A 25,648-nucleotide genomic window follows, 5' to 3' on the forward strand; every position below is an offset into this window, starting at 1 on the left:
GTAAATAAAAACTAATCTTGCTTTCAAATTTGAAGAAATATGTCATGTTTAACCATTTAGAGGTCAGGTTCACTTCTGTTCACTTAGATATTAATTGTATAAGGCTTACCCACATTTTTGCGTATTACTGTATGCATAACAGTCGGATAAATACCTCCAGGATAAGCTAAAAACATAGTTATACAGAGATATAGCCCATCCCTGTGATGAAAGCTTTGTGTATTCTGCACAGATTTATGTTGGACAAAGATTTGCCTGCTACGCATACACAACTGGATGTTTTACGCACGTCTGAATATTCATTGTGCTATGCAAACACAGCAATATTCCTAACTGTCCTTCACCTTAATACGACATATTATATCTTTTTGGAAGAGTAGGATACCCTGTACCCTGTACACTGGTACTGAAATAACCTAGCAATGCATTTACGCAACAGCAAGAAACAATTCATGACGATAGGTATAGTCATGGCAAATATCTAAAATGGCTGAACGGATTATGAAATAAACTTTTTTTTTTTTTTTGATGATGTCCAGCTGCCTGTTTCTGTGTTTGGCCTGGCACTTCTTCTTCAATTTTGTAAAGAAATAAAAAGAATGAAAATAATAAAAATGAATGAAATAAACTTCAACATTTGTCAGAAAACGGTTGCAGCTTCATATTCAAGGTGGGTTGGTTCCATAAATATGTCAGTATTGAATATTTTGCAAACCAAACTATATTTATGGAGTTGTTAAACTATAAAAAGTCATTGTTGGCTAGCAAGCAAGCACTTGTTAGTTGGTTAATTAGCTAGTTACAGTAGACCTGCTAACAAAGCCCAGATTACATTAGGTTGGGACTGGAAATGATGTACTGTAGTTTTTACATTATTTATTTAAAGTACTGTTGCAAGACTAGTTATGCTGTATTCGATATATTCAACATGTCAATATTAGTGAAAGTGTCAAATTGTCAATATAAATATCAATGAATATCAATATATTAAAATATCGCCAGACATCAAAGGAATAGATAGATAGACAGACTCTCAAAAAGTTGGGTTAGATTAAATTGCATATACGTTTAAATGATTAAAGTGTTCACTGGCCCTGTGTTCTTTCACCTTTCCATTCAAAGAGAATAAAAGTCATCTGTCAGACATGATTAGTGTTTCTGCCAAGCAACTTGACTTCATGCTGACACATTGAAATGGGAGGCAAACCAAGGTGACCAAAATTGACACATTATCACAATGTACTCACTGCTGTCCCCTCCACAATGTCCCTCCACACGGGCTTCTCCCCGCTCCCCTCACTGAAGTCCAGAAGATTGTCCACCACCACTTGTCCTATGAGGTCGTGTCTGGAAAACCGGTCAAAGTCGTAAACAGAGAAGTGGAGCTTCCGCGAGTGGAGTTCGGCAAGGGGCACCCCAAATTGAAATGTTTCGTTGAAGATTGGATTTAATGTCTTTCTGTGGACCTAAAACATGGGAGAGAAAGGGGGAGAAAAAGAAGGAAGTATCAGAGCCCATCATTTCAGAAGCTCACCATCAGACAGAGGCATTAATCCCATTGCTTGTCCATAAAAGGCAGTGAAGTAAAAAAAAAAACACACACACACACACACACAAACACACAAGCTGTTGATGGCTATGACATGAGGCAGTCTTCAGGAGTAATGCAGGGGAATTGTATGGATAATTCAATAGGCAATAACAGCAAATAAGGCAATTATGTTTCATATACTATTGGACCTGTGGTTGAGGTTCATCTGATTTCACATTTGGTAAAGTACAATATTTAAGAAACAGGAGACAATGATAATAAAAGAGACTATTTAAAATCAAGCTCAAAAGGCAATAGGAAATAAGCAATCTGCTGGGTGATGCAGTGCACCTACACCAACTCACTGTTCACTGTAACTCCTCCTCAAAGCTATGGATGGCACAGGCACTGAAAGAAGTAAAACTACCTTTGTCTGAAATTTCTTCTTTCGGTCAGGCAGCAGGTAGATCTTGACATAGGGGTCAGAGAATCCATTGGCATCTTTTGCTGGCAAGTCCAGAGCTTTTAGGATCTTAACAACCAGCTGCTCGGTGCTACAAAATAACATGCATCCAGACAGAGTATCACAATAAAGCAGACAGAACAAACACAAACACGGTGACACACTGTCTGCCCTCTGGTCATTCTCTATTAGAGTAGATACATGTCAGCCTTTGATTCCACTCCACTGTGTGATGCAAGAATACAATGAACTGCGCGGAGGCAGATGCAAACTGAATACATCTGTAGGCTACTCAATGTGCTACAGGTTTAACTGACTGCATGCTGAACATTGTGCAGACATTGCTATTGTGTTGTAAACTGAATTCCATTTATAGTGTCCTTTAAAAACTCATATTAACTGCCAGAATTATATCACCAGAGGCATGGCAATGAGCAGGGAAGCAAACATAAAACTGTTATTTCCTTTTGCCCAAACAGGCTGCTGTTGGACTCAATATTCAGCAATTCAGTTAGGATACAATCTTGTTCACATTGGGAACGCACAGACGGGGGAGCATTGCCAATTATAGTTTTCCTTTCCTAGCTTCACTGTACATTATATTGTATATAACATGAAGTATGTTATAACATTATACATGTAAATAAATAAATGATGTCATTTATATTATATAATTGACCCAAAAGTAGGTTAGAACTAACCTAAACCATGAATTGCCCTGAAACTGTTCATGATTGCCCTGAAACTGTTTATGCTTGCAAATTATGTTAAGAATCACTCATTGGCAACTAATTTACTGAATTGTCTAACGTGGTAGTGGAGTACTTTACATTGAATGGCTTTATTTCAGAGAGATAAGATCACATTAATTTGCATTACAACAGCATTGATTGATTTAAACATAAAGGCCTGCACACACATTTTCTGTGTTTTTGAGCTTTTCATATCATCCTGGAACCTTCGACTTGTGTTCCATTTTGATTTAAGTAAAACAAATGCAATTCTGGTTAAATGATGCATACTTTAGTTAAAACTGCAATTTTTCCAAGCTGTTTGTAAAACAATTTCCCACGTGACATGACAGGCGTTTTTGCATAATTATCGGATGACATTGCTAAATGTTAGCACAGAAAGCTAAACCACAGGAGGCAGAGGGGGAATTGGGCTCTGGGGGTGGAATTAGGGACTTTTCCTCATTGCTTTTTTGTGAATATTCTGTGGGAGTTTTAGATATTAAAACTAGGCAGAGAATGCTGATGCATGAGGGCCTTTAAAATATACATATGCAGCCGGGCTTGAGTCCAATGACGTGCCAATGTCCTGGGACAATAAAATATGTGTTTGGGAAGAACAGAAATCATCCCTGGAATGCCTTCAGGATGAAAGGGGGAAATGTTTTTTCCTCCGATTGCTAGAAGACTGCTCTTACCTCCGGAGCTAATGTTGCTAGTTTAGCGAATGGGGCAATACTGCTATATATCTAATGTATATTCTTGTACAATAATTTCAATAATTTCATAGTTCTGAGTAACTGCTCACACCAAACCTGCTATAGAAGTTTAATCAGTGTGCATTGGACAGAGGCACACAACTTCACAAGATCCAGTTTAAGTTTAAAGTCCACAACTGCAATGATACACTTGCTTAGATACAGTTTTGGCTTAAATTAAATGCAGGTATTAAACACAACTATTCAAGATCTGAAAGACAATGTGCTATAAATAGCTTTCGGTAGTATTCATAGGAATAAAAAGAAATCACACTTAATTTCCCAAGAGGCAATAGCTCAAAACAATTTGCAATTCCCAAGGCATTAATGTGTCTTTCTCTTCCAGAAGTGTCAACAGCACTACATTTCCCAAGAGGCCTCTACATGTCTCTGCCTTTGATGTACTGCTAATGGACTACAATTTCCAAGATACACTTTGGTCTTGTATACTGACTTTTATGTACTGCAAATTGATGACAACTCCAGTGCTGCAACCATTCCGATCAAATATTAACACAGAAACCCACTGTGAAACAGAGACGAGTAATATGGCACTACAACACATACCCATAGTAGGCTACAAAGCAAAGGCAGTGCACTTAATTGCAGATAGAGAAGAGAAAAGGTAAAGGATTTTTAAGGTATATCATGTGATTTCCTTCATTACAATATGGCCACACACCACTGTATCCAAGCTGTTTCAATGCACAGTACTACAGTAAAATGTTTTGCTCACCATCTATTTTTTAATTTCTATATCTCTCATTCCTCTCACACTTAGCCTTCCTGTCTCATTTCTGAATATTAAACAGTGAGGTGTTATTATGTGTTGACTGTGTTCACTCTTTAAAGTGGAAGTTCATATATAATTCACGACAACACTACCCCTCGCTCTCTCGATTTTTCAAACATCAGCAGATTCTGCTTTTTAAATGGTCCTTACTGCGACTGTAAAAAAGGACCTGAGCTGCAATGTATAGGCGCCCGGATAAAGCCTGACTGTAATGAAACATGTCATTAATACCTTTGTCTTCTTTTTCCTTTATATATTTCCTTTATATTTTCCGATTCTTTCTGTGTTTGTGAAATATTGTGAGAGTAAATAAAAATATATACACAATGGTGGAGAACATCTGATTGGCTAACAAGAGATCTACACATTCTTCCTCTCATCACTCACTTGAAGGCGTAGCGCAATAAAAAACTGATCTTGCCGCAGGTGTCCCCCAGTTTCCCTTCCCCCTGCTCCCCCTGCCGCAGTCTGTATAGTTCTGGCTTGATCTGGCCAATGCTGGTCACTTGTTCACTCTTCTCATCACCATGGAAATCAGGGCTGGAGAGCTGGTGGGTCATGGGTCGTGGTCTACCAGAGTGACAGAGAGAGGAACAATGCAGTATGAGGACTCCCAAGTGCCCCTGGTTACATTTACAAGATGTACTAACACTGAAAGACAGGGCTACTGTAGCCAAAGCACTATGAGTGGCTAGCATGTGGAACCACTATTCTACATCAAGACTAAGGGGTGAGGTGCAGAGCAAACAAAGCAGAGAAAACTTGTGGAAACGATTCAGTCTGCTGGACAGCTCCCTGGTCAGTTGCGCTACAAAGTTAGTACTGACCGTGCAGCGACCTGCTGCTGGGAGTGGGCATTGGGCAAGTCTCTATGGGACTGTGAGGCTGGGCCTGACTCAGAGTTTGGAGGCAGTTCTGGAGAGGTCTGGCTCAGCTTCAACCCACCTGAGCAGGAGAGGTCCAAGAGAGACGGACATTACAAGATGACACATATTTACAACGATTTCTCAATGAGACTCATTACGCAATACATACACTGAGTGGGCACCGGCATGGCTGCTCTGTTCACTGCCACAGACACACTAAAATTAGCACTGAGTAGTACATTTCTCTGCTGATAATGACACAAAATAAACTTTGTATTTGTATTACTTTGTATTACGCTTGTACTTGACTCAAACAGGGTAACGTATTCTTAACTTTTATATGTTCCTTTCTACCCCATCACTCTTCTATGTGCGCAATCCTCCAACCCTCCCGGCCATGAATGTGCCATGAAACACAGGCTGATACAAATGGATCAAAAGACGTTCCCTTGTAAAATCTCACCCCCCGCACTGTTGGGGTACGAGTCCATGTCCAGGTAGGAATGCTCCTGCATCTCCGGCGCTCCCCCCACCACTCCTCCTATGGGGGTCCTCTCCGGTCCCCCGATCACTCCTCCCTCGCACCGTTCCACCGTCAGCATGTCGGTGAAATGGGGGTGGTGCTGAGTGGGCTGGGTGAGAGAGGGGTAGAGGGAGGAGGAGGAGTGCGTCTCCTTCCTCTGCAGGAGGGGCGGGAGGAGGGATGACCCACCCCCCACTCCTCCCCCGGGGAGGAGCCCCGACGTAAGGCTGAGGCCCCCTCCCTCTTTGTCCCTCCAGGGCAGCCAGCAGAGCTTCCACGAGACGAAAAGAGAGACGGAGAGCAAAACAATGCCGCAGAACGTCACTATGACCGAGAGGAGGCTGACAGAGATCTCTGAGAGAGAAGAAGGGGAGGGGGGAGGAGAAAAATATGAATGTTAGCTGCATTTTCATCACTATTTTCAGTCAGGCACATTCCAAGCCAGATATGGATTGGATTTTTTAGAGACACGCAATTGAGGAGAGGATCTCACGAGATGGAAAGAGGAACAGGAGACAGATCCGAGAGCCAATACTGTAGCTACAATACTGTATTACTGGGATTATTCATTATTATGGCCTCCATTATTCAAGAAACACAGGGGTAGATATTTTATTAGATAATGGATATACACTCACCGAGCACTTTATTAGGAACATTTTACTTTATTACAGCTATTACACTGATCAGCCAATTGTGTGGCAGCAGTGCAATGCATACAATCATGTTGATACAGGCCAGGAGCTTCAGTTAATGTTCACATCAACCATCAGAATTAGGAAAAAATGTGATCTAAGTGACTTTGACCTTGGAATGATTGTTGGTGGCTGCTGATCTCTTGGGATTTTGCTGATCTCTTAGAATTTTCACGCACACTAGTCTCTAGAGTTTGCAAAGAATGGTGCAAAAATAAATAAATAACAAATACAGTGCGCAGCAGTTCTGCAGACAGAAATGCCGTGTTAATGAGAGACGTCAGAGTAGAATGGCCAGACTGGTCAAAGCTGACAGGGAGGTGACAGTAACGCAAATAACCGCACATTACAACAGTGGTATGCAGAAGAGCATCTCTTAACACACAACACACAATGTATCATAACTCTAACTGGATAGGCTACAGCAGTAGAAGTCTAATAAATACCTAATAAAGTGCTCACTGTATGTATAAATGGGCTGGATGTCTTCTGTATCAGTATTTCAAAAGGCAAGTTAATGGTCATCAATCTGTCTCCCAAGAAATGTATGAATATTCACTTGTCTTTCAGATGTAAGGACCGTGAATATTGAGAAACCGGATTTGAACAACTGCAATTTTGGCACTGAGCAATTTTGACAAACAAGTGAATCACCTTGATGCAAGCAGTCCATCAGTCTGATATTACCACGCATACACAAACACCAAGTGTTTATGATGAATAATTGCATTAATGTAGTACATATGCGAACACATCCCAATACCTTTTAACCTCAAGAACATGTTTCTGTAGGTCTGTAATTACGTCTGTTTGGCATCTGTCAGTGTGCCATTGTGTCATCATCTCTCTGTTTCTCTGTTTCTCTGCTTTTTGGCCTGTCTCCCCCTCCCCTCCCCCTTCATTCATCACTGGCCCTCATTGCCTTTTGTGAATTATTCAGCAGTCTGCATGTATGTCATTAATTCAGCTGTTGTTCAGCAGATATGATCAGAGAGACTGACAGAGTTAGAGAATGGTAGATGGAAGAAGAGGGGGAGAAAGAGGGTGAATTGATTTGTCACTGCAGAGAACAAGACACAGCTGTGAGAATAGAGAGAAAGGGGAGAGGAGGGGTTGATGGCAGAAGAAACAGATTAGTAGACAGTGGGCTCCAGAATGATTGCCACCTTTGATAAATCTGCACAAAACGTGCTGTAAACTAAAATAGTTATTGACATAATTTTCCAACATGCAACAAGTAACATTATTCAAATACAACTCCAAAATTTCCCCAAAAACCTGGTACCACAATTATTGGCACCCCTGGTTAAATACTTTGTGCAAACACCCCTGGCAAAGGGAGTCTTTTCCTATAATTTGTGATAAGGTTAGAGAACATATTTGGAGGGATTTTTGTTTTACCATTCTTCCATGCCGAACCTTTCAGAATCATTGATATCCTTGCGATCCCCCCTCTTTTGTCTACTTACGACCAAGACGAGCAGATTTTCTGACAAGATATCCTGGTACTTCATTTCATTCATTGCGCCATTGATAAATAGTACCCTTGGACCACTGGCCGCAAAACATCTCCAAAACATCAATGACCCACTGCCATATTTGACAGTAGGTGTGAGCTACCTGCTTCTCCTTGTATGAATTGCATCTTGCTGCCAAACATGTCGATGGTGTGTATGGCCATAACATTACATTTTGTATTCATCTGACCACATCGCTCTCTTCCAGTCATAATTCCAATGAGGTTCAGCAAACTCAAGATGCTTGGTTTTGTTTATAATACTCAGTAAGGGCTACTCTTCGTGCCACCCTTCCAAAGAGTTTGCTGGAGGTGCCATTTTGTTTCCTTTTAGACTTGGTGACCCCAAGACACAACCAGTCTCTGCAATCCTTGGGTTTCTTATGGTCACCCTCACCATCTTCCTTACCGTCCATTGAGATAATATGCATTTGCATCCTCTTCCAGTGGGCAACTAGTCTATATGTTTTACGCCCTTTTATTATTACCCTTACAATGCTATGGGGTATGTTTATGGATCCATTTCTATATGTTTTGCTACCAATTACCTGACTTTTGATGATCAATTACCATCTGTGTCTTCCGAATTGACAGTTCTTTGACTTTTCCCATGCTGATGCTTGACAAAGGGATTTTGCATGCTTGTTACCTCATTTTTATACTCTAGTCAAACAGGAAGTGATGGAATGACACAATATAGTTACTCTAGACTGAAATTAATGAAATTAAAGTAAAATTGTATTGCCAAATTCACTTTTTTGAATTTATTTACAATAATTGTTAGGGGTGCCAATAATTTTGACACCTGTGATTTTCAGAAGAAATGAGATGACTAAATAAAAAAAACATTAGTGCAAATGTATTGAAATAAATGTAATGAAATATAGATAATTTATTATATGCAGCCTTTTTTCTCCATTGTTATTAAGGGTGCCAATAATTCTGGAGCCCACTGTACATGGTGACAAAGACATACTGGCTGACACAGCACCACAGTAAAAGGGAAGGTTAACATAACATGAAACAGATGGCAATAGCACTGTGCTCTAATTGAATTTAGCAAGAGACGCAGAGGAACAACAATTAGTCGAAAAAGAAAGGGCGTGTGCATTCAGGAATAAACATATTGATCTATTGGAGATAAATAAAACAGCTGCACAGATGTCAGCAGCCTTGTGTTCAGCAGTCAATGAACATGAGCAGTGATTTTTATGTCCAGTGACTGAAAACAACTGGATAGGGACAGGACATATATGACCATTATATTTGTTTTACGTGAACTAAACAACCATGAGTCAAAATATTATGACCAGCTGCCTAATAATAATAATAATAATAATAATAATAATAATAATGCATTTCATTTGTAGTGCACTTTACATTTGGAGACCAAATCTCAAAGTGCTACAGGGTAAAAACAGGGATAAAACACCCAAAGGCATGTATAAAATGTAAAAACTAAGAAAAAGCTTTGGTAAAGAGGTAGGTTTTTAGTCCTCTTTTAAAAGCATCAGTGGTCTGTGGCGCTCTCAGGTAGTCAGGGAGGGCATTCCACAGGCGGGGAGCAGCCGAGCAGAAGGCTTGGTCGCCCATGGTGCAGAGCTTGGTCTTGTGGGAACGGAGGCGGTTGGTGTTGGCAGAGCGAAGGTTTCGAGTGGAGGGTTCTGGGGTGAGGAGTTATTTGAGATAGGGGGGGGCATTTCCATGGATGCACTGATGGGTCAGAAGGGATATTTTGTATTCAGTCCGGGAGGTGATGGGGAGCCAGTGAAGTGAGTGGAGGATCGGTGTGATGTGGTCGTACTTACGCACTCTCATCAGGATCCTAGCAGCGCTGTTCTGGATGTATTGGAGCCTCAGGAGGCTCTTGCTAGGGATCCCGATGAGAAGTGCGTTACAGTAATCCAGCCTGGAGGAGACAAAGGCATGGACAAGTTTTTCTGCATCTGGGATTGTGAGTGTGGGACGGAGTTTGGCAATGTTCCTGAGGTGGAAAAAGGAGGTTTTGCACAGGTGTTTAGTGTGGGCCTCAAAGATTAGGTGAGGGTAAATTTTCACACCCAGGTTGGTGACTATGGATGAGAGGGGAAGGTCTTGACTGGAGAAAGAGATGCTGGTTATGGAGGATGAATGGACCTGGTGGGGGGTGCCAATTAGGATGGCTTCGGTTTTGGAGCTGTTGAGTTGTAGGAAGTTTGATTTCATCCACGCCTTCATCTCCTCCAGGCAGGTAGTGAGTGTGGATGATGGAGATGGTGATGGCGGAGCTGCAGAGGGGGGTGAGTCGGTCTTAAGGTACAGTTGTGTGTCATCAGCGTAGCAATGGAAGGAAATTCCATACTGGCTGATGACACGGCCGAGGGGGAGCAAGTAGAGGGTGAAGAGGACGGGGCCGAGGACGGATCCTTGGGGGACACCACAGGTGACAGGATGGGTCCGGGATTTTTTCCCTCCCAAAGAGACGTACTCGGTTCTGTTGGAGAGGTATGATTCGAACCAATTCAGAGCAAAGTCAGAGAGGCCGATGGAGTGTAGACGGTTAAGGAGGATGTGATGGTCAATGGTGTCAAATGCTGCGGTTAGGTCAAGCAGGATGAGGAGTGAAGGGGAGCCAGCATCAGCCGCCATCAACAGGTCATTAGTAACCCTGACAAGTGCTGTTTCAGTGCTGTGGGCGGTGCGGAAGCCAGACTGGAACTTCTCTGCAATGTTATTGAGTTGGAGATGGTCCTGGAGCCGTGCAGCTACCACTTTTTCCAGGACCTTGGAAAGGAAAGTGAGGTTGGAGATGGGTCTGTAATTGGCAAGGACTGCCGAGTCCAAGGTGGGTTTTTTGAGGAGGGGTGTAATGATGGCAGTTTTTAGAACAGAGGGAACGTGGCCAGACTGGAGGGAAAGGGTTATGGTTTTGGTGATCAGGGGACTTATGGCACAAATGCTTGATTTAACCAGAGCGGTGGGAACGGGGTCCAGGGCACAGGTGGAGGATTTCATCGTATTGATGGTGTCCTCAACCTCTCGCTGTGTGATGTTGGAGAAACAGCAGAGAGGCTGGGAGCTCCCTGGCTGTGGGATGGCAGTGGGGGCAGGTGGAGTGGAGGGGCTGATGAGATGGGACCGGATGGTGTCGACTTTGTTTCTGAAAAAGGTAATGAATTTATTGCACTGTTCCTCTGTGATGTCTGTGTGTGTGGGAGTTTGCGGTTTGAGTAGTTGGTTTATTGTGGAAAATAGCTGCTTGGAGTTGCCAGGGCTATTGTTAATTAAGTTGGAATAAAACTTTGACTGTGCGTCTCTGAGGGATTTCGAATAGGCCTTTTGATGATCTTTGTAGGCCATTTTGTGGACGGTGAGGCCTGTGGCCTTGAGGCGTCGCTCAAGGACACGCCCAGTTGCCTTCATTTTTCGCAGCTCGCATATATGCTGTTGGTCCTCCATATGCCACCAAAAGAGCTCTGACCTGCCGAGGCATGGACTCTAAAAGACCTCTTAAGGTGCCCAGTGCTATCTGGCACCAGCAGATGTAAGCTGCGAGCAGCGGAGCTCCCATGGTTCAGACTTGTTGTTCCAGCACATCCCACAGACGCTCGATCGGATTGAGGTCTGGGGAATTTGGAGGCCGGAGCGAAACCTTGAACTGTTCATCCTATTCCTCAAACCATTCCTGAACAATGGGCCTCATTTATCAAATGTGAGCTGAACGAAATTGACCATCAATCATTTGGAAATGCATTTACACAAATACTGTAATGTGGGATTTATCAAAGTTTTGGGATGTAAGTTTTTTGGCAGGATCCAAATGCACTCAGCTGTATTGTACACAGAAATGAAAGCGCACGCTTGCAAAGCTTTATAAGCTAAATAATTTTAATTAGACAATTGAATATTATAATTATTTATATAATATAAAACTGCAACAGGATTCAACATTAAAATGGGTTATGTTTCATTCCAGTAATCCTGATTAATTAATGTTTAAGTGAAGTTGAATATAAATTTCATAAAACACATAAACAACGTTTGCTATAAATAGAGAGTACAAGTCATAGCTTAGACCTTTGTTTTGATGGCTGGCCTCTCTTTACATTACATTTACATGTATTGTTTTATTAAAAGATTTAGCGTGTGTCCTAGCAATTTCGGAGAGAGGGAGTCGATTTCTTTGGTGAGGCTCACAAGTTGGTTCCGACCATAGGCCGTATGAAAATGGTTTTGTGGTACCTGTTCCACAGCACGTGGAACTCAAGATAGAGTTTAAACAATAGCATTCCATTTTACTCCGCAGCGTGTATTCTACCATTTTACTGCATGTCGCACCACATTTTACACCGTTCTGTTTTATTCCAGTCCTATGTGGCAAAAACATTGTTTATGAAGCCTAATTAAACACTCAATCAATCAGACAATCTTTTCCGAGTCCATTTAAAACAGCTAACAGCGAGTTCAAGTTCAAGTTTACACCTGCAAACATCATGAAGTGGTGTGGAATGTGGCTGATGCACTTCATTTCTTTATGTCATTTGTGTGTAATGTCAGAGGTTGACGTGAACAGTTTTTCCCAGTCGGAAGGTGGTAATTTCGGACATACCGATATGACGTGAATGCAGCATTAGGCTTGCTATGGCTGACATCTCTTCACATTACATTTACTGCTTTATTAGAAGATTTGGCACACGGCCATATAACCACTTTGTTTGAGGCTTGTGACACCCATGTGCAAGGACACGGAAAACGTATAGGCTATTGCTGTCACCCTCCAGTGGGATACCAGATAGCAACGCCTCTCCTATAATTTGGCCAATGCCTTCCTACAGCCCAAGGCACTTTCCTTCCCTCAGTGGCAGGAGCCTGTAGAACTAGTAAACTAATAGCCCATTCTCTGTGGGAATGAAAGTACCACCATTTTACCTGTTTTATGTCAAACCATTTTATTTGTACCAGGTGCATAGTGTATACAACAGATGGGCTATATCTCGCCGGGCTTCAGTCTTCCCCAGCTCTTACAATCAGACTACGGAATAAAATATGTTTATATATTGTGATATGTTTTTGGCTTGTACTTCCATCAGCAGAACTCCAATCTCCACTTCAGGGAAGCTTTTTTCTTTAGTCTTTTTACGGCTATCTCATCAAATAGGCGAAATTCCAAGCTCCTTATATGGTATTTTAGGGGCACACATTTTGTGAGCGTGTTTTTGACGTACCATTACTTTATATTTATCAACATACACACATGGATACGAAATGTTGATCAATCTGGTGGACTTTGTTAGTTCAGTTCCGATCACACATGAATTTGTACACGGATTTCCCAAAATATTGATAAATGAGGCCCAATGCGTGCAGTGTGACACATTACCCTGCTGAATGAGGCCAGTGCCTGGTACCTGGTCCGCAACAATTTAGGTAGGTGGCACATGACAAATTGACATGAATTCCCGGACCCAAGCTTTCCCAGCAGAACATTGCCCAGAGCATCACACTCCCTCCACTGGCCTGTCTTCTTCCCACAGTGCATCCTGGTGCCATCTCTTCCCCAGGTAAATAGCAAACACGTACCTGGCCATCCACATGATGTAAAAATAAACAGGACTCATCAAAGTAGGTGACCTTCTTCCATTGTTCCAAGGTCCAGTTGCTTGTGTGCCCATGCAGGCATTTTTGGCAGCGGCCTCTGACCAGTCTGCCGCTGCGGCAGCCCCATATGCAGCAGGGTGTGATGCACTTCATTAAAATTTTCTGCAACATGTGCCACAGTAGGTCTTCTCTCGATTCGGACCAGGCAGGATTATCTCCGTAGCCCTTGCGCATTGGTAAGCCTTGGGTGGGCACCCAACACCCAGTCACCGGTTCATGGTTTTTCCCTCCTCCACTGTCAGTAGGTACTCACCACTGCTGACTGGGAGCATCCCATGAGCTTTGCACCAACCCAGTCTTCTGGCCATAATGATTTGGCCCTTGTCAAAGTCACTCAGTCACCTGCCCATTTCTCCTGCATTCCAACACGTTGTCTATGAGAATGTAGACATCGCTTACCATCTAATATATTCCAGACCTTGATAACCTTTGTTACAAGATAATCAACGTTATTCACTTCATTTGCGAGTGGTCATAACGTTTTGGCTCATCGGTGTATAGTGACACAAATATTGTTGTTTTTTTGTTCTTATTGTACTGGCTCTGTGCTGTATTTGAAATTAAAATTAATGTGGTTAGGGTAGGCTGACAGTTTTAATTTGTGTACACACACACACACACACACACACAGCAGCAGCACACTACAGAACAGACTATAGAACAGATCACTGTAGTACTGTGACAGTGACTGTACAATCTTGTATTGTCTCTGCTTTGGGGTAACTCCAATGCTGGCTACAACCTCTGCTCTTCTTACACTGTACCAACATTAACTATAGCTCCCCTTTTGTAAATGTCCCCATTTTCTGTGCGATACTAGCAGTCATACTACCTTACCTGTGTCAGGCTGCCATTTGCCACCTCTAAGCATGTAGTTAAACTCCTGGCAATGCTCATTCTGGCTGTAGTCCTCCGATGAGCGGAAGCACAACTCCTCCACCAGCATCAGGGCCTTCTTGCACAGGTCTTCATCCCAGTCCCCTGACATCCTCCAATCAGCATCACATTCCCTGCCTCAGTTGGCCAATTGCAGCACTGTGCACACTACTCTGACCAACTGGAAGGTCCCTGTGAGGAGAGGTTCTGCCCAGTTTGGTTGTGGAAAAATCTAGTGGGGCTCTTCCGAGAAGCCAGAGGCTCTGTGGAGACACTGTCCACCGTGGCTGTGTCAGTCAGAGGTCCGCCCTGAGCACAAGACCCATAAATGTGTTTGTTAGTGGGCCACACCGACTGCGGTGTTTTCAGCCTGCTTTCTGGCACACTGTAAAAAGGAGAGGAGGGGAGAGGATATGGTGTACAAATGAAGTGAAAGCAGAGTTTGATATGGGGACACGCATAAATATATGATGGAAAACACAACAGACAGATGGAAGAGACAGGGTAGGAGGGAGTGAGAGAAAAGAGAGATAGGTTAATGCTAGCACAGATTAATTGTTATAACTACAAAACCAGAAAAACACATTCTTACAGAAAAGGACAAATGGTTAAAAATCATAATCAACAAGACCAAAAAATGGTCACTAAATTCATGAAAGTAAATCAAAATAGCTCTCCAAATAGTTACAGTAGTATGGCTTACCTTTATTAAAAAAGTTGAGAAAGCCAAAGATGAAGTCCCATGTTTAGGTCATTCTTAAGCTCTTGGCCTAATTGGTCCCCTGTAGGTGTCTGGAGTATCTCTGGACAAATTTCCAGCAGGAGTATTTTTTTTGTGTGTGCACCTTGATCAAGCCCCCTTTTCCTGAGAAATCCAAACATCCAGTTGGCTCTCGTATTCCGCTAACTCGCAATAAAAAAATCCCTGAAAACCCCTTAACACAGGGAAAAGGGTAATATAAGATGTATTTCTTAAGGTAACATCTGCCTGTGGTTAAGGGTCCAGCGCTAAATTCTGGATCATGCAGTTCCTGTGGGTATTGTACTTGCAATTGTAGAGGTTTTCCTGGTTTTCCGCGCAAACCGTAATGGGGATTGTGGTTTTCAGTTTGGTTTGAGGAATGTCTTAAAATAGCTCCAACACTTTGCCTGAAAGAAAAAAAAAACAGAAACATGACAATCCCCCTCGTTGAATTACTATGCATATAAACTTAACCTAGTTTATGGCATTAAAATGTCAGAGAGTCTCTACCTGTGTGTATTTCTGCATACTGTAATATAAATAAGGGGAGGGCACATGAAAGAGCTTTCTCTTTGCACCGTCCTCATTCTGTCTCAGAAAGCAGGTCAATGCCCATTCTTTCTTTTTCTCCCTCTCACTTTCTCTCTCTGGGTGTGTCCATGTTACTGCAACAAATTCATCAAATATTATTCAATATAATTGAACTCAAAATAAACTACAATATAAAATAAACGGTACAAACTATGCTTCATTTAAATCCATATCCTATATTCCGTATATTAATTCAGTTCAGCAACTAAATCATTTTATCATCAAACATAGTGGTAACTTCGTTGTCAATTTTATGGTCTATCTGGTAATAATCACCCCATAAATATGCAACACACAGCAATGTTGATTGGTATGGTGCCAATCTGTGCATGAGTATATGCTAGCACACATTTAATATAGTCGTATGGTCAACTGAAACATCCTGTTCTTCGTCAGTCCTCTATCATGTGAAATATCATGCCTCATATGATGGTGAGCACATATGTGTTTTTGTGTTACACAACCTCTCTCTCTCTATTTCTGTCTGGTTATCCATACCATTATACTGTATGTGTTGATTAAGCATAGGGGAATTTCCATCTACATAGCAATCTATCTGTACATATCAGAAGCAAAGAGTAATAAGTCCATTGATTTCTTAATCTCAAGCAAACAGTCAGATGGATAAAGAGTCCAAGATTAGTGCATTAAATCTGCCCCCCCCCCCCCCCCCGATCCCCACCCCCACCTCATCCCCCTGTCCCTTCACTCAATCAGTAAATCTGTCCGTTCTTTCAGTTTAAACTCCAGCATATTTCACATTGAGAAATTGCTGTCTGGCAAAGAGTTCTGTACATCACAAAGAAAGTGCATTGCTTATAAAGCAAAGTTTCTTGCAGGGAATGGTGCCATGAGACATGGAAAAGGAAAAGACTGATGGAAAGAGAAAGATGAGGGGGACCAAGAGAAAATGAGAAAGGTAGAAATGATAAAATGATGGAGAAATGTCAAAATAATGATCTAGACATGAGGATGGAAAAAGGAAGTGAGAGAAAGAGAAGCACATGACCAAAAAATGAGAGAAGTACACCAACATCAACTGATTTGTAAAACTGATTACTTATTTCAATAATGTGAGCAATACATTTTTTTACTGTTCACTAAATATGTGCTGAACTCTATGTAACCAAGTATACACACTAAGTCAGTCACACATGGACATTGCATGGGCAACAGGCTTTCTGTCATGAACTAGGACAATGCAAAAATGCAGAAAACAACACGCCTCATCTTGACACAGATATTGAAATGCAGAAAGAGACATGGGGTACAGTGAAAAGTAAGGCCTGCAAGAGGCTTTCTACTGACTACCATTCAAATCAATATCCGCAAGTCCAACAATAGTCAAGTAATTTCTCATGACTGATTGCAGCCTCTATCTGAAACGGCAGAGCTATTCTGAAGCTAAACTGGGTAGAGTTACTACCATTCTGAGGATATTCTGGCTGCACTGACCAGTGCAGCCATTAATACCTTCCCTTTAGCTTCTATCCAAAATTTCAGACCAGAGGAAATTGTGAAATAATCAAAACATAGAACATTAATTATACAGGCCGAAAATAAGCTTTATGTCTGTGTACATAGCAGCCCATAAGATTCAGAGCACTAATGTTATTGATTGAGCCTCAAATACAAACGGGTTTTTATTCAAATGGGTGGCAAAATAAGATTTATCCCAGTTGCTTATTTCATATGCATATCTTACAATAACAAATCATTTAATGTTCTGTTCATTCATATGTATGCATACAAGTAGTTACATTTATTTATTTGGATTATTACTTTTTGTACAATACTTTAAAATGTTATATTACAGCACAAGCTTGCATGCATAAAGCTTTAAAGACGTAGTCTTCTATGAATCACAGCCTCAGCAATTATACATACTTCACAAAACTCTGAATAATGTTTTTAAAATTAATTAATCACGCAAACAGAGAGAGAGAGAGAGAGAGAGAGAGAGAGAGAGAGAGAGAGAGAGAGAGAGACCATGGTTTGTATAATACTTAATTCTGATGGGCTGGTGGCCCATATCACGTTTATAAAAGGAGGAGATATATGTAATACTGATATTTATGATGGTGCAGATTGTTGCTATCTAGGTTGGCATTGAAATTGTTGCTTTCAAAGTACCAAGTGTGTGGTTGAACACTGACATCAGTAATCATGAAATATAATAACACATAATTTCTTCAAATTACATTTAACAAACAACTCAAACCTATTTGTTTTAAATGATTATGCATTAAATACAACATTTCAAACTATATAGTCTAGAATAGCAATTATAACAATAATTGTCTGAGCAACATTACAGCGTGCTGTATCTGGCAGCACCAGACAATGCAGGTGCTGTTGGATCAGGCAGCACTGTCAAATGTTTACTGACCTCAACTATTTAATTTTCCACTCCAGTCATAAAAGAAGAACATTGGCCTGTTGCAAGTTAACTACAAGGTCACTGTTGGCTAGCTAACCAACCAATGGTTGAAGATAAAGTAAACAACTAAAGTATGAAGAATAGATAACTAAAATTGGACAGAAAAACACTACTGACCAGTTGCTACCCAGTTGTGTTATAATAGGCTACAGTAGGACCTCAGAGACACTGGTTCACAATATCAAATAAAATGTAGAAATATATAGGGATATTAAATAAAGTATTTTCAAAAAATGTATTTGAATGGTTATTTGCATTACTCTACCCTTATCTTATAAACAGGCTCTTATGTTTACCTGTAAAACATTTTACAGGTTAATAACTAGTAATCAAACATGCTGTAAACATGATCTCATAAGAACATTTTCGTTTTGTTTCTATGTCAGTTTTCCAAAAGATGCAGCGTCATGAGGCACAATAATAACCTGTATATAGTAAACCACCCTCAAAAAATGCTACCCTTCTTAAACATTCAAAATGGAAACATTATAATTCATATGCTTAGACAAGTACAGAGAAACTTTAAGCTATTATGCAAGAAAAGCAGAAAGCCAGCTAAGGATGATTTGGCGCATACCACAGAAAATGGGGTATCTGTGAGAGCTGAGCAACAGTTGGCGGAGGCAAAGGCAGCTTCTGACAACCTCACTTAGCTTAAACTGCTTCGAGCACTGCTAATTAATACATGCTTTCAATTCTTCAATTTCTTGGGCATTAAAATGTGTGTTTCACTGTGCACAAAAATACCACTTAAATTTAATTGTAGCCTACTGTTAGCCGATTTTTGATGGACCCAAAAAAAGTTATGCAGAACATAACTTCTCTTTTATGTTCACTTTTTGTGTATGAACATGATTTCCATGACATGCCAATTAATCAAAAAAGAGTGAAAACCTTCTGAATATCATTAGTCAACTTCAGGAAGGGTGTTCAGGTTGTATTACATCCTTCCTTCGCACCATTCTGGAGACTGTTGCATGTGAAAATCATTGGATTTTGAGATACTCAAACCACCCTGTCTGGCAACAACAATCATTCCACGGATAAAGTCACTTAGATCAGAATCCTTCCCCATTCTGACATTTGGTCTGAAAAACAGCTGGACCTCTCGACCACGTGCTCGACCTGCATGCTTTTATACATTTAGTTGCTGCCACGTGATTGGCTGATTCAATATTTGCACTAACAAGCTGTTGTACAGGTCTATCTCATAAAGTGGTCACCGAGTGTATGTCAAATAAGTGGTAACATTAAGGTCGGTGGGGATCTCTATGTTTTGAGCCATATCTAACAGCATTATATTTTGTGTGGTGCAACACATGAATTTTGCTGGTGCAACCAAGCCCTGCTCTCAACACGTAACTGTTCCTTGCTCATCCCAATTGCACCCTCCTATCCTCTGAGCCAGTTAATCTACATATTCTAACACAGGCTAGAGTATTTTCACAACAAAAACCGTTGGTAAATGTTCCATAGAGGCCTGAAACTGTGTGCCTCTGGCTGCCCTTGTCATATACTGTCAGGAATCACAAGCCTGCACACAATTATTTTTTGGTGTCTTATCAACAGCTAGAGGCTGGTCCCACCATGCTAGTAAACCACAATATATTGGTTTGGAAGAAAACAGGTTGTACAGTAGTATATATCTTAGTAGAGAATAAGTGTACCAAGTGGAATCTAAACTAGGCTGTAGCCTTTTTCAAATATTTCTTCAAATAATGAGATGAAAGCCTCAATAGAGATAAGAACAACTATATTACATTCTTATGATGAAGATTTGCTAAATATTTGTATTGTAACTTTCCTTTTCTCCCTTCTCTGCTTTCAGGGCCTTGTCTCACTGGTCCATTAAGGAATATCACCACAGGTTGATACCAACTGACTCTTGGTAGATTTGGGGAGCTCTTCTGCTTGTTCTAAAATAAGATTGCTTCATGACCATATTATCCCAAATTTTTAAACCCTGAATTTGCTGTCTAGGAGGACTGCTTTTTTTGTGAATTAACATATTTAATGCTTTCTTGCTTGATAAAGGTTTTTAACTTTTATATTTATTTGGAGTAGTAGTAAGTAGGTGTGGTAGAAGCATAAGAAAATGTTCCATCCCATGTGATATCAGTAAATATAGCTACCAACTTCTGGATTGGTAATGGGGTTTGGCTTCCAGCTTCATGCCCCATTAGGCCAGTTATCTACAGCAGGGAAAGCGAATGCACAGCAAAAGCAAATTGTATTTAAGTGTCTATCATGCCAAAGGTGAAAGGCAATGCACCCACTGCTAGCTATCACAGAATCCATTCGAACATCTCCGAGAAATTGTAAGATTGTGCAGAGGAGATGAAACAATACTTTAAACAGTCATCCAAAATATTGCTATATTGTTTTGAAGGGAAAGATGAGAAGTTTGGGTTGCCATCATTTTCAATCAGTCGTTGCGAGCAGTAGCAACCCTGCACTGTGGAACATACAGGGCTGGCAGGCCTGTGGCCTTTCCAGAATTCAGGGGTAATACAAAAATCAACGTACAATGTTAATATAAAACTGTATTTTCTATTGGTGCTCAACCAACCAGACACACCATAAAGAATCAAATGAAATAACTGAACGAATGATACAGAAAAATCTGTTCTGCATGTAAATGGATGTCAAAACATGTCACCAATGTAATTAGTTAGCTGGTTCAAGCACATTATCTCTGGATCTTCTCTGCACAAAAGTTATTTGGGAAAACATTAAAAATACCAAAAAACTTGAAAACATTCAGAAATATATCACATTTACTGACTTGCAGATTAGCTACATATTAGCTTGACCTATATTATGTACTCTAAGAGCTAGACACGTTTAACAAGTACTGTTATACTGGTACTGGTATATTTCTGTTGTTGGGTCAGTGCAGAACGCGGACAGCTCAAGTGGATTATACCCTTGCCATATAAACACCACCAGTTTTTCATGTTTTTTTTTTTGTTTGTTTGCATTTGGTGTCATGCACCTGGAATGCTTCGAGGTCAGAAGTTTCAACTAGGAATTAAACGCAGCTCTGTTGTGTAGTTTTTGTTTTAACAATATTGGAAATCTGTGAGTCAGGCACGTGGTAGGTTAGCTACCATGTATAAATTGACAATAATTTCACTGAAACTTCACTTGGTCATTCAAACTATATAACTCAAAAGTCAACCTGACATCAATTTACTGTTACACGCCATTGGTACCCCATAAATGTAAACAATGGAATATTCAGTGAAATCTGCCTGTTTTTCAGTGCCATCAGGGTCCAGCTTTTAACATTGACAGAATGCTGGTAAAATGAGCGCTTAAAAGACACAAAAACAGTCATTTTATCACATAAAACAATTATTGTTAATTTAAGGTTAAACGGATATTTTAATATGTTCATATTGATCTCCGGAAATACATTTTTTGGTTATCCTCCCTAGTTACAGGCTGAAATTACATTCTGCTGCCCCCTATGTCAGAATCTCACAAGTATTTTTTCCCAAGCATTCTTGCCATAGAGGCAAAACGTCAAATGAAACACGAAACCATTGTATAAGCAGAACAAATAGCTCCATCCCATGTGTTTTCAGTAAATTCATCATTCATCCATTATGATGATTAGCCTGCTTATTCCTGGTCATGGTCATGCAGCGTGCATTGTACAAGAGGCAGGAATACCTGGACAGGTTTGCCATTGCAGGGCACACCATTCACTCACACATGCATACCTATGGGCAATTTAGAGCCTCCAGTTAATATAACCTGCATGTCTTTGGGCTCTAGGAGGGGACAGGAGTAACCAGAGGAAACCCATGCAGATACAGGGAGAACATGCAAATTCCACACAGAAAGGCCCTGCCCAGGATTCAAATCCAGGGCCTTGCACATGAGGTGACAGTGCTAACGGATGTCTAGCTAATTTTAATTACCTGATGTCTATATTGTAGTTTTCTGAGCTCCGGGACTGCCAAATTTAGTGTCTCCTCCATTTGGATGGCATGTCTCTGAGATTAATGGCCCCCTGCCCACTGTGATACCATTGGTTGTGAGCTCATAGGCTATGGGTCGCAGAGGCTGAAGTTAAAATCATTTGAACTTTGGGAGCAGGGGTGTTGCACTCGCCAATAGGTCTCACGTCCATCCTTTCAACTACTGTTCTTCCTCTTCCATTGAAGAGAATGGGTTATAAAGCACAGGGGGGAATTAGCATGTTTTATGTGAACGCCCCATTAGGGGATGCAACACTTTTCACCAGCAGCACAACAGCACAGCTGTTTGGAAGGAAGTGTCCCAGAAGCAGAGTGTAAGATGGAAGAGCCACACATAAGCATTCCGATTTGCTTCAGCATACTGAAACATATTCACAAAGGAAATGTGGAATATTTCTAATCTTTTTATAAATATTTTTGCCTCTAAAATCCAACAAACAAATAGTTTTTAATGTTTTCAGTCCCCTTTTCCTCCCAATTACAAGTATTATAATAATTATAATAATAATAATTATTATTATAATAATAATAATAATAATAATAATAATAATTAATATTATTACTGTTATTATTAATAATAGTATTTCTGAAACATGTGAATTTTTATCTTTGGAATGTCCTCACTGGAGATATTGTAAACCAATGCAATGCAATATTGTGAAACAGAAACCTGTTTTTATTGTCAAGACCATAAAACGCAAGTATTTTGGTGGGGAATGACTCCTTTCTTTGAAGTCGCGGCAGGCATTTCAAAGTTGAAAATCACATCTTATGTTATACTCCACTTTACCATCCTTTAGAAACCCCCAAGCATGCACATATAATAAGATGTTCTCTCAATGTATTCCTTTTCTAAAGGAACACGCACACTTTCAACACACACCTGCGTATATTAATGATGTCCACAATCAGTTGACAACTGTTGCAATTTGTCATAAACATTGATCAAAGCATATTCCATTGCAAATGATCATTATTAACTGCTTAGTTCAATCATAATTTGTGTTTATTACCATTCATTAAAATATAGTTTGCATTACATTTGTTCATTATTTCGATTATTTTTAGCTATAGTGTACAGACTACACTCAAAGGGGATGTATTCATTTTAAAATAAGCTCACTACTATGATGCTATTAATCTCATGCACTTTCTGATTGATAACAGTCAGTTATTTAAAGATACAAAGCACTACACTCCCATTTGTTGGAATTGTTTAAGTTAATGATACTGCCATTTCCAAATGGCAGTATCAAAAATAAAACAGAAACACAGATGTGTACCGTTTGCTACCAAACCAATGCATTGCATGGCACGGGCCTATGTACAATATGTAAAATATAGTAGCCTACTACACCATACACATTTATTTTGCAGGACTCCTCTGGTTCAATCCTATCTCATTTGCAAATGTATACTCCTTTCTTAACCAGTGCATGAGGCTACTTATATTTTTATATGTAGACATATTTTATTTACATAATCACAATGCTTGACAATGCCGACATGCCTATACAGTGCGAATAAAGGGAGGGGTCTGTGAGTTGGAGATGAAAGACCCTGACATTGTTCATGTTGCATTTGTAACATATAGCCGACCATCCGTCCGTCTTTTACCTTAAATGTATGTGCCTATATCGGCCCTCGCGGTAAATTGAATGAGTCGAGTGATAGCTACAGACCCTCAAAAATTATTCCGCACGTAAATGCTCTGTAGGCACATAAACCTTACCGCACATACTGTATACTGTATAGGAATATTCATGCTCAATGACAACAATACATGCTGTTTAGTTCAATAGCCTACATCCAAAAACGTTTCCATCATGAATAGGCTACACCTGTCGTGTGCTATACGAGTTAACATTAGCCTACTTCCAAATGATATGCGAAGGAGAAAATGCAGACAAATAGCCTAGGCTAAATACAGAAATAAAATTAATGCAATCAATTTAGAATAATGTCCATGCTCATACATATTATAGGTAAAATGGGTCTATTTCATTTAAGAATCGCTATTTATAGCCTCACCTGCATATTGCAAACTAATATTTGACTCTAAACCAATTGCCTGTGGGGTTTTTTTTATCGTCTATGTAAGTAAACCAATTCCAGGTATAACGCGTAGCCTATATATTTTCTGTCCCGATTCAGCATCAGTATAGAAAACAAGCCGAAATACTGCACCTGAGATCAACGAAGGGGATGTAGGGACAGACTGAGAGAAATAATTGGACAATATGGATATCCGTTAGTTCTCTCCTCTTCCCCTTTCCCGTTCCTCTTCTCAGAGTAATTATTTTGTCGGAGTCTTCCAACCAACCCCCCTCCCTCTCTCTCTCTCTCTCTCTATCTCTCTCTCTCTCTCTCTCGTGCTCAACCCCCCCCCCCCCCCCCCTTCCCTCTCTACGCCTGTGAACGGAATACTAAGCGGTTCCTAGTCTACCCTGAATGTGCTGCGTGACTCGTACTGAACACATACCGAGAGAACGTGGAGGGATCTTGGATTTACGGGGAACGGATGGGAGACGGGTGGTAGGAGCTCTGGCAAAAACAAAAATATGTAGAAAGCTTCTTTGTCAGCCACGAGAGGGAGACAAGGCGGGGTAGAGAATAAGTGCCATGCCATATGAGAATTGAAAGGATGGTGTCTAAATTTGGATCATCAATTGTTCGGTGATAGGTCATCTGTATATCATTGCCACTTTCTGGAAGTATGCAAGGGATAATACCATATGAACGAGTCCGGTATGAGGAAATAACTGGTGGTGCTATCACAGAGGGCCGTTTACCACCCTGAAAGGCAGTTATTTCCTCATAACTGACTCGTTCATAGGGTATTATCGCGCTTTTACCACGGCTAACTTGCCAAAGCAATGTAGCTATGGATTTTGATCAATGTAGCTATTTTAGGTAAGAAACAAATTCATTAATTAAAACACTATGGAACGGGAGAAAAATAGTCCCTGTTGCAGAGAATAAATTGCTAAAATTACCAGCTGCGACTAAAAGCTAATTGCATCATCGCCGACGAAAAGTTCACCAACTCACCATGGCCGAAATTAAATATGACGTTAGGCTATTAAGTAATGTTAGCTTGCAAAATAATGGCAAGCAATTTATAGAAATTTGTGACACTGTATTCCAGACTTAAGTGCCATTCAACTGAATGGTATGGGTGACCCTTCCCATTTTGAACTGAAGCATAGATAGACCTCAGTATTCCACTGAGTTTTACAACACTAGCTGTCAAAATCAGTTTACATGTTTCGTTCTTTCAGGCAGTCCCGCAAAAGGGCAATGTTTCATGTAGTTATTTTTTTCGTGTCTGTCATTTTCTATTAGGGCCTGGTTCTGTTGTTCGTGTCTCTTTCCAACTTGTTTTAGTTTTCGGACTGTCTAGCCATTGTAGCCCATGTAGCCTATCAGAATTGCCATAATTTCCAAAAATATTAAATTATTACGTACTTCACGTTATACGTAGTTTACAGAGAATA

At 40.5% G+C, this 25,648-nt stretch overlaps 1 protein-coding gene across 3 annotated transcripts in view; it reads right to left on the minus strand.

Annotated features, from left to right (window-relative positions):
* Positions 1-24,443, minus strand: part of LOC133122772 (synaptotagmin-C-like) — a 38,763-nt gene extending 14,320 nt beyond the window's left edge. For 2 of the 3 annotated variants that reach the window (XM_061232919.1, XM_061232921.1), the window contains exons 1-8: positions 24,339-24,443; positions 15,093-15,538; positions 14,351-14,774; positions 5,606-6,019; positions 5,104-5,221; positions 4,664-4,846; positions 1,959-2,085; positions 1,248-1,466 (exon numbers count right to left, since the gene is read on the minus strand). In XM_061232919.1, coding sequence (XP_061088903.1) covers positions 1,248-1,466; positions 1,959-2,085; positions 4,664-4,846; positions 5,104-5,221; positions 5,606-6,019; positions 14,351-14,501 — 1,212 coding nt within the window. In that variant the 5' untranslated portion in view covers positions 14,502-14,774; positions 15,093-15,538; positions 24,339-24,443. The remainder of the gene's footprint in view (positions 1-1,247; positions 1,467-1,958; positions 2,086-4,663; positions 4,847-5,103; positions 5,222-5,605; positions 6,020-14,350; positions 14,775-15,092; positions 15,539-24,338) is intronic. The other variant, XM_061232920.1, reaches the window with a different exon arrangement.
* Between the last annotated feature and the right edge of the window lie 1,205 nt (positions 24,444-25,648).

This window comes from Conger conger, chromosome 2 (assembly GCF_963514075.1).
Source record: "Conger conger chromosome 2, fConCon1.1, whole genome shotgun sequence".
Classification (NCBI taxonomy): Eukaryota; Metazoa; Chordata; class Actinopteri; order Anguilliformes; family Congridae; genus Conger; species Conger conger.